Genomic DNA, 10,668 nt, shown 5'->3' with positions numbered 1-10,668 from the left:
CTCTAGTGAGGACACAAGCCCTATGGCAAAAATATTTTTTTTTAAAAAAAAGATAGATTATGAATAGAGCCCACATGGACTCTAGCACTATAAAGTGAGTATAATATTTGGATATTTTCTAGTTTGCATGGTAAGAGAAGAAAATGTGGGGGGCACCAGCTGGCATAGTGGTTAAGGCGCTGGACTCCCACATGGCCAACCATGTATCGAGGCCTGGACCCAATAGCTTAAAACTAATGCCAGGCACATTTGTGTGCATGCCCAAAATCCAGAGGAAAATGGAAAAGAAGGTATTGAGACATGGCTATTTGCCCTGGGGAGAGATTTCTAACTTTCCCTCTCTGTCTTTCTATGGCAAAAGAGAGAGAGAGAGAGAGAAAATACCATGGGAAAATGCAATCTCTCTTTTTTTTTTTTTTTTTTTTTTTTTTGCTATAGGGCACATGTGCTCACCAGACAGACAGAGAGAGACAGAGAGATAGAAAGTGAGAAATCACCCCCCGGGGGGATGGCCACGCCGCAATCCCTTCTCCTCCATTCTCCTCTCGGGATCTTGGGCACTCATGCACACGTGCCCGGCGTGGGTTTTAAGTCACCGGGTCCAGGATGCAAACCGTGGTCGACTACATGGGAGTCCAGCAACATAGCCATTACACTAACTGCTGGTCCCGGGAAAATGCAATCTCTAAGTGATATTTATCCTAGAATTAACCAACTTAGGTTTGAGAGATTGTTCAAATTTAACTAGATAACTCTTATTTGTACTGAGTAGGTCCAGTTATGACATCAGGAAAATAGCTAATTCCCTTTTTTCCTGGGTATTCTTAGATAATTGAAAAGAAAAACATATACACAGGCTCATATATTCATTGCTACAAATTTGATCAATAAAAAAGCCTTCTATGGGACTAGCAGGTGGTGTGGTGGTTAAGGCGCTGGATACTCCCATATGGCCGACCACAGTTCGAGTCCTGGACTTGGTGGCTTGCTTTCTCACTTTCTCTCTCTCTCTTTATCTCTCTGTCTGACTCTCTCTGGTCAAATTAAAATAAATGAACAAATAAATACAATTAAGTAATTCTTTACAAAAAACCCTTCTAGATTTTACTTCTATTTTATTTCTAGAATTATTTTATAAACAATTAAGATAAGGACAGCTGCATCCAAATGCAACTATTTCCAAAAGGATATGAGGCACAAGGCTCAAAATTACTATAAAATGAGAATATCACTTCTAGCACCTCAGGCTGGTAGTTACTTATACCTTTTTTTTTCTTAATTAAAAAAAATTATTATTTTATTTAACTTTATTTATTTATGTTTTAATTTGACCAGAGAGGGACAGAGAAAGAGAGAGAGAGAGGGAGAGAAAGCAAGCCGCCAGGTCTGGGACTTGAACCGCGGTCGGCCATGTGGGAGTCCAGCCCCCTTAACTACCATGTTATCTGCTGGCCCCACTTATATACTTATTTTACTGTAATTATTTATACCTACTTATTGAAATCTGAGATATTCTTTATTTTTATTGTTTTGTTTTGTTGGTGGTGGTTTTTGTTTTTGTTTTGTTTTTTTTCCACAGGATGTGTGCTCTCCAGAGAGGGACAAAAAGAGAGGGAGAGGGAGAAAGTACCCCTTAATGGGGCATGGCCATGCCACAATCCCTTCTCCTTCCTTTCTCCATCTTGTCAGAATCTTGTCAGAATTTCGGGCAGACACCTATATGTGCCACCATGTTTTTCAAGTCACTGGGGCCAGGATTTGAACCATGTTAGTTTGACCATGTGGGATCTGACTTTTTTTTTTTTAAGAATTATTTTTTATTTAATTTTATTCATTGTCATTATTTTATTTATTTTTTATCATTTTGAAGTTGACCAGAGAGAGACAGAGAGAGAGAGAGAAGGAAAGTAAGAAAGCAAGTTGTCAGTTCTGGGACTCAAACCTCAGTCAGCCATGTGGGAATCTAGCTGCCTTAATCACCACACCACGTGCTGGCCCCAGGATCTGGCTCTTTTAACCACCATGACATGGGGCTGACCCCATTCTTTACTTTCATATCTACTGTCCAAATTCATGCAGCTAGAAATTTCATAGACTTCAACATGAACTTTGCATTTTCCACAATACCCTGCCAAGGATTCACTGATGTCCACAGCAAAATCACTGTAAGACCTGATTTCCTGTCATCACCAGCTTGTGTATTCAATAGCATTTTTCACTAGGTTTTGCTCTTTCCTGCCAGTATTGGGTAGTCAGATTTAATGAATAGGAATACAAGACTGGCTAGCTCTCTGGTGTAGTCATACTGTGCTGCTCAAGCAAAGCTGGATCCATATGGGAGACTGTGGGTTCCGTTCCCCCGTCACTGGATATATGTACCAGTGATCCTAGCTAGCTGGAAGGGTTGGGGAGGATCAGAGTGTGATACTCTGTTGGGAATACTTGTCTTTCCCTCTCTCTCTATCTCTTACTCCCATGAAAGAAAATCATTTTGAAACTTGAAAGAAAATATAAGACAATTAAATTTGAATTTCAGAAAAATAACAAATAACTTCTAAGTATAAACATGTCCCATTAAAGATCATGGGGGTTTTTTTTAGTATAAGTATGTCCCAAATATTGCATGAGACATATTTACATTAAAAAAAACTGTTCATTATCTGAAATTCACATTTTTTGCTTACTTATTTATGTCTTGCATGACTGAGAGAGACAACAACCCAACCATGATCCACCCCCAGTTTCCGCCAGTTGTGATCATGGGCACACCTCTGCCCGGCGTATTCAGGGAAGTCTCTGAATCAGGAACCTTCCCAAATAGGTCTACCTTGCAGAGCAACACATTTCCCATTGCAACCACTAGCTGAACTTCTCATTTAACTGCGGATCCTCTACTTTATTTAGCAACCTTACTAGTCAGTCCCACAAAGTTGCCAAGTGTTTCTGGGAGACCCCATTTTCCCAGATATGTCTGCCTAGCAATGGACACTATTGAAGCCCCATCGTATTCTAAGCACCCAGGCAGAAGGGCAGCTCTCACTACAGTGAGTGTGAATAACGGATTAGACTGGATGCTGATATCCTCCTCTGCAGTTCCGAGAATAAGGATAGCAGTTCCTCACGGGGAGAAAACAAAGGGTTTCATGTTGTCTCTGAACTTCCTAGTCTTTCAGAAAGCAGCTACATAGATGATATCCTTGATGTATACTCAGATTAGCTTAGCTTAAAAAGATAACTTAGCAATTTCCCAGGAATGTTTTTATTTCTACAGAAAAATATTGCTTTGAGATGCCAAACATAGATTATTGGAAAGTTACTAGACTAGAAAGCAGACCTGTGGACGTTGTTTAGCACCTAAGAGGCAACTCTGTCTATGAAACCCAAATTTATGTTTACAACATGTTTATGGATGAAAATTAAACACACAGTGAAGTTAAAAGGTGTACCTGCTCCTAGTAAAAGTTCTTTTTCTTAAAACCTGCTAGCTACATGTATATTATGTAGGAATAAAAGGAATGATCGCTTAGAATAAAGCAACTGAGTATTTATAATAAAATAATATTTTATGAGGCACTTATATGTTTATAATGTTAATAAACCACAACATACTGTATCAACATTTTTCCTTTTTTATTCCCCCATAGGGTGTGTGCATTTGCCATAGAGAGGAAGAAAAAAACAGAGAGAAAGTGAGAAATCACCCCCTAGGGATATACCTACACCACAATCCCTTATCCTCCATTCTCTCCGGACTTGGAGCAGGCATGCACACACACCCAATGTGCGTTTTAAGTTGCTGAGTCTGAGACTCGAACTGTGGTCAACTATGTGGGAGTTCAGTAGTGTAATCATTACACCATCTGCTGTCCCAAATTATTTGATTATTCTTATGAGATAGTTTCGTAATAAAAACGCTATAGAAATCACATAGATAAACATTTGTAAAGCTCCTACCGCCATTATGCCAGTATTAAAATGTGTTCTATCTTGCATCTTTTACTAATTTTTTAAGACAGATTTTATATTGTAACCATCTGAGAATCTGTAAATGCTTATCATAAATTGTGTAAGTGACTGCTTCCCATGTGCTTCCAGTGTTTACTTTGAGACCGAATGGCAACCAGAAAATGAAACAACCTAGGTGTTTCTGGTTATGTTTTTAAATAAAGATTTTTAAAATCTTTGTCTTTTTTATCCTTTTTTTGCTTAAGATGTAAGACATAGAAAAGTGTACAAAACATTTATATATATATTAACAAATTATAAAACAAAATTCATGTAACTACTAAGAAGTAAATATTTTAAGTATCTTCAGAAACCCTCCTGTCTCTCTCCCCTAACATAACTCCTTTCCATATTAAATAACAAGTGATTGGTTGTTGCAATAAACATTTCCTTGGTTCTATCCTCTTAAGTATGCATCCCTACATCTGTGCTTCATTTTGCTTACCTTTGAACTCTATAGAATCATATGGTATATGATCATTTCTGGCTTTTTCAATCGATATTTATTTTTAGAGCTGGCCAATAGCACAGCAGTTAGGTAATGCACAGAGGAAGCCAGATCCCATGTGACCGACCACAGTTCCAGTCCCAGCCCTTGGTGGCTTACGCGTCAGTCACGTACGAATGCCCAGGATCCAGATGGGAAGGAGAACTGGAGGAAATGGACCTGCAGCAGAACTAGACCCCGTCACAGGGGCTTTCTCTTTCTCTCTGAATCATGCACATATCTACACCTACTGGTATAAAAAATTCCTATTTTTTGTCCTTAATTACTTTAGGAAAAAGTAGTTGATGAAAATATTTTCATTAGTTATTACAGATGAGGTGCCAAATATTTTTCCATTATTCCCACAAGTATTTTTTAAGAATTATTTTATTTAACTTTTATTTGTTTTTAAATAATTATTTAACTTTATTTACTTATTTATAAGAATGTAAGGTACCAGGTCTGGAACTCGACCACGGTCAGCTATGTGGGAATCCAGCACCCTTAACCACCATGTCACCTGTCTACCTCTATTTACTTATCTTTTAATTTGACCGGAGAGAGACAGAGCAATCCCTTCTCATCCACTCTCCTCTGGGGGCTTTGGGCACACATGCACATGAGCCTAGTGTGTTTTTCTATCTTTCTTTTTTTTAAGAGAGGTTTTTGTTGTAGGCTGCGTGCACTCGCCAGAGAGACAGAAAGTGAGAAATCACACCAGGGGAATGGCCACTCCACAATCCCTTCTCCTTCAGTATCCTCTTGAGATTTTGTGTACACATGTATACACAACCTGCGTGAGTTTTAAGCCACCAGGTCCAGGACTCAAACCACGGTCGACTACATGGGAGCCACTGACATAACCACTATGTTACCTGCATATATTTATAAATCCTTCCTTGAAGAACTTTAGAAAGCTTTTATTTGATATTTAATTTAGTGGATTGGAAATTGGTATGGTTGGGTTTTTGTTTTGTTGTTTTTTTTTGTTTTTATACTCTTGTTTTTGGGGGGACTAGCAGGTGGCATGGTAGGTAAGGCACTGGAATCCCACGTGGCTAACCATGGTTAGAGTTCTGGACCTGGCAACTTGCTTTCTCACTCTCTTTCTCTCTCTCTCTCCAGTGAGCTCACATATAACAAATTAAAATAATAATAAATAAAATTTAAAACTTGATTTTAGCATGGAAATGGAATTAGATTGTTGTGACTAAAGAGTTAGCTTACCTTAAATGTCAAATAATGACGATTAAAAAAAATCGAACAGATTACTTTGTGCATGGCTCTGCACTAAAACTTTATCAAGAGGGACCAGCAAGTAGCATAGTAGTTAAGACCCTGGACTCCCACTTGGCTAACCAAGGTTTAAATCTCATCCCAGGGGCTTGAAAAACACTCCAGATGAGTATGTGAACATACCCAAAATCTTGACAGGATAGAGAAATGGAGTAGTAGGGATTATGGTTTACCATATCCCATTGGGAAGTGCTTTCTCCTTCTCCTTCTCCCTCTCTCTCTGTTACTAGCCAGCACACATGCTCTTGGGTAAATTTAACAATAATTAAGGGGGCCAGCAGGTGGTGTGGTGGTTGAGGTGCTGTACTCCCACACAGTCGACCATGGTTCAAGTCCTGGGCCCAGTGGCTTAAAATCACACCAGGCACTTGTGTGTGTGTTCCCAAAATTCCAAGAGAAATAAGGGATTGCAGAATGGTCATCACCCTGGGGGTGATTTCTCACTTTTCCTCTTTCTGTCTCTCTCCAGTGAGCGTGCACATCCTATGGTCAAAAAGAAGACAAAAAAAAAGTAATATAAATAATTAAAAAAAATTTTTTGGAGAAAATTTTTGCTATAGAGTGCGTGCATTTGCCAGAGAGATGGAGAGACACAAAGAGAGAAATCATCCTCCAAAGGGGATAACCAATCCCTTCTCTACTCTCCTCTTGGGATTTTTGGGCACACATACACATGCACTCCACATGAGTTTCAAACCACTGGGTCCGGGACTCAAACCACAGTCAGCCAAGTGAGAATCCAGCTGCCCTAACAATCATGCTACCTGCTGGGCCCCTCCAATTCTTTTTTTTTTTTTTTAAGAATTATTTATTTAAGGGGCCAACAGTTAGAGTAATGGCTATGTTGTTGAACTCCCATGTAGTCAACCATGGTTCAAGTCCTGGACCCGGTGCCTTAAACCCACGCTGGGCGCGTGTGCGTGCATGCCCAAGATCCTGAGAGGAGAATGGAGGAGAAGGGATTGCTGCATGGCCATTCCCCCATGGGGGTTATTTCTCTCTTTCTATCTCTCTGTCTTTCTCTGTCTTTCTGGAGAGCACATGCATCCTATAGCAAAAACCTCTTCGCCCTCAAAAAAAAAAAAAGAATTATTTAATTTAATTTTATTCATTCTCATTATTTAGAGAGAGAAAGAGGGAAAGTGAGAAAGCAAGTCACCAGGTCCGGGATTTGAATCCTGGTTAGCCATGTGGGAGTGTCCAGCGCCTTACCACCACGCCACCTGCTGGTCCCCCCAATTCTTTTTTATCTTAAATTATTATTATTTTTTGGCTAGGAGGTAGAGGAGAAAGGACTGGGGTGGGCCATTCCCCCTGGGGGGTGATTTCTCATTTTTCCCTCCCACTGTCTCTTGTTCTCTCTCTCCCAGGAACATATATGCCTTATGGTAAAAACCTTAAAAAAATTAAAAAAAAAGAAACAGATAAAGAAGGGCCAGCAGGTGACATGATGGTTAAGGGCACTGGACTCCCACATGCCTGATTGCAGTTTGAGTTTTAGACCTGGCAGTTTGCTTTCTCTCTCTCTCTCACTCTCACTTTCTCTGGTCAAATTTAAATAAATAAATAAAGTTAAATAAAATAATTCTTTAAACAAAAACAGAAATAAAGAAAAATTTAAACAAATCATACCACAGTTAACATTTTGGTATAAATTTTTCCTAGCAGGGACCAGCAGGTGGCATGGTGGTTATGGTGCTGGATACTCCCACATGGCTGACCATGGTTCAAATCCTGGACCCGGTGGCTTGCTTTCTCACTTTGTCTCTCTCTCTCTGTTTATGTCTGATAAAATTAAAATGAATAAATAAATAAAATTAAATAAACGATTATTTTTTAAAAAATTCTTCCTAGCTTGAAAAATTTTCCTTTTTTTTTTTTTAGAAAGATTCTTGCTATAGGGCTCATGCACTCTCCGGCGAGACAGAGAGAGACAGAAACCACACCCAGTTGGAGGATGGCCACACTGCAATCCCTTCTCCTCTTGGATCTTGGGCATGCATGCACACACACCCAGCATGAGTTTTAAGCCTCCAGGTCTGGGACTCAAACCTCAGTCCACTACATGGGAATCTACCTATGTAACCATTATGCCATCTGCTGATCCTGAAAAATCATGCTTTTAAAACTCTTATTCTGGGAACCAGCAGTTAGTGTGATGGCTATGTCGCTAGACTCCCATGTAGTCGACTGTGGTTCATGTCCCGGACCCGGTGGCTTAAAACTCACGCCGGGCGCGTGTGCATGTGTGCCCAAGATCCCAAGAGGAGAATGGAGGAGAAGGGATTGCGGCATGACCATCCCCTCTGGGGGGTGATTTCTCGCTATCTGTCTCTATGTCTCTGTCTGGCGAGCGCACGCGCCCTATAGCGAAAACCTCTCCAAAAAAAACCCCAAACAAACAGAAGCAATTTAATTTCAAATATATATATATATATATATTTGCTTCAGTTGTTATAGAGTCATAAAATTATACAAAATTATAAGACATGTTTTGAACATTATCTTTAAAATTCAGTATTTTGAAATTTTGAAAGTTGTTTGTAAACTGTCAAGAATTATGGAGTAGAGGAACCAGCAGTTAGCGTAATGGTTATGTTGCTGGACTCCCACGTAGTCAACCGCGGTTCGCGTCCCGGACCCAGTGGCTTAAAACCTTAAACCATTATCTGTACACCAGTGCTCATAGCAGCATTATTCATCACAGCAACAAGCAGAAAAACAAAAACAAAAACCTGTGTACCTGAATGGGTGAATGAATAAACAAGATGCGTTATATTCATAAAACAGAATATTATTCATCCTTACAAAGGAAGGAAATCTGACATTTGTTACACTATGGAAGAATTCTGAAGCCATCACACTAAGTGAAATAAGCCAGATGATGCCACTTATACAAGGCACCTAAAGACAGAAATTAGAACGGTGGCTGCCAGGGGAAGAAAGAATGAAGAATGGGGAGCTAGTATACAGGGTTTCATTTAAAAATGATAAAAACATTCACATTCTGGAGATGAATAATGGTGACAACTTACACAATGTCCATGTACATAATGCCACTGAACTATACATTTGAAAATAGTTAAGATAATAAATATAAAACAAACAAACAAAAAACTCTTATTCCAGGGGCCAGCAGATGGCAAAATGGCTACGTCACTGGGCTCCCATGTAATGAACCACGGTTGGGATCTTGGACCCAGTGGCTTAAACTTATGCTGGGTGCATGTGTGTGCATGCCCAAGATCCCAAGAGGAGAATGGAGGAGAAGGGATTGTGGCATGGCCAACTCCCTCTAGGGGGTGATTTCTCGCTTTCTGTCTCTCTGGGGAGCACACATGCCCTATAGCAAAAATCTCTCCCCACCAAAAAAAAAAAAATTGTAAAAAAAAAAACTCTCAGAAACAAACAAACAAAAAACCTCTTACTCCGTGCCAGCAGGTGGCTAAATAAAATAAAGGAAATAACAACAACAACAAAATTCTTACTCTACTGGGGCAGCCAGTGGTATGGTGGTTAAAGTGTCTGGATCTCACCTGGCTGACTGCAAGGTTTGGGTCCTGAACCTGGTGGCTTGAGAAACACACCAGGCCCATGAAGCCAAAATCCCTAGAGGATAATGAAGGACGATTTCAGTGTTGCCATCCCTTCTGGAGTGTGATTTTTTTTTCCTTTTCTCTTTCTGTTTTTTTCTCTCTCTCCTTCTCTCTGGCAAGCTCATACATCCTATAGCAAAACTATTTTAAAAAATGGAGAGGTTTTTGCTATAGGGCATGTGCACTCGCCAGAAAGAGACAAAGAGACAGCAAGAAATCACCCCTTGGGGGGATGGCCATGCCGCAATCCCTTCTCCTCCATTCTCCTCTCAGGATCTTGGACAGGCACGCACATGTGCCCAGCGTAAGTTTAAGCCATTGGGTCCAGGATTCAAACCATGGTCGACTACATGGGAGTCCAGTGACATAGCCATTACACCATCTGCTGTTACCTAAAAAAAATTTTTTAACTAGGGTTGACAGATGGTGTGGTGGTTAAGGCCCTGGACGCCCACATGGCCGACCGTGGTTCAAGTCCCGGACCTGGTGGCTTGCTTTCTCTCTCTGGATCTCTCTAGTTGGAATGAAGAATAATAATAAATGAAATAAAAAAATTATTTAAAAAAATTTTAACTTGTATTACACAAACCTTCCAAAATCACTGGCTTTCTTTTCCAACTACATAAGCAAATTACATATTCTTTATGAAGAGGGCAGGAGAAGGAAATTGGTTGCCTTGCTTTGCAACACGTTTCTAGATCACAGTTTCTCATACTGTAATATGTGTATAAGTCATTAGGATTTCACTGAAATGCATATTGACTCACCAGGTTTTCCTTGGGGCCTGAAATTGTGCATTTATAACAAGATCTCTCAGCTCTCAGCTGCAGTCTGCACCTTGAGTGGCAAGGTTCTAGAACTTTAAGTGCAACTCCTTTTCTACCGTTAGAAGAACCACTTGACACTCTTCGCAGGATTTTTGTATTCTTTGAGAGGCATATTGCTTCCAACTGTCTTTTTAATATCTTAATACTTACAGTCTCAAGTTGAGGAAACTCTTAAAGCAGCTGTAGGACTGGGAAAACCCTGGCATAATACCAGGAGAGGAGGCGCGGGAAACGGAACTAAAGTAAGATGGGAGCAAGTCCTGAAGAAGAGGAGGAGGTATTTCAAAATTGTACCAAAGCCGGTTGGGTTTACTGAGCGGACCGGAAGAACTACAGAAGAGGCGCTGCACTATGGCGGGGGGGGGGGGGTTGCGAGAGCTGTTAATGGGCGCCTCAGCCTGGACGGGTTCTGAAAGTCCCGGAGGGTCCCCTACGGAAGGCGGAGGGAGCGCGGCTG

General features: G+C 40.4%; 1 protein-coding gene across 1 annotated transcript in view; it reads left to right on the top strand.

The window, feature by feature from the left end:
* Window positions 1–10,562: 10,562 nt before the first annotated feature.
* Window positions 10,563–10,668, top strand: part of SMG8 (SMG8 nonsense mediated mRNA decay factor) — a gene marked incomplete in the record, with an annotated part of 10,999 nt that continues 10,893 nt past the window's right edge. Inside the window, 1 exon segment of the mRNA XM_014590192.1 lies at window positions 10,563–10,668. Within this exon segment, the coding sequence (XP_014445678.1) occupies window positions 10,563–10,668 (106 nt within the window).

This window comes from Tupaia chinensis, unplaced genomic scaffold (genome assembly GCF_000334495.1).
Source record: "Tupaia chinensis unplaced genomic scaffold, TupChi_1.0 Scaffold000416_1, whole genome shotgun sequence".
NCBI classification, from domain to species: Eukaryota; Metazoa; Chordata; class Mammalia; order Scandentia; family Tupaiidae; genus Tupaia; species Tupaia belangeri.
This window is presented reverse-complemented; position numbering and strand designations above follow the sequence as displayed.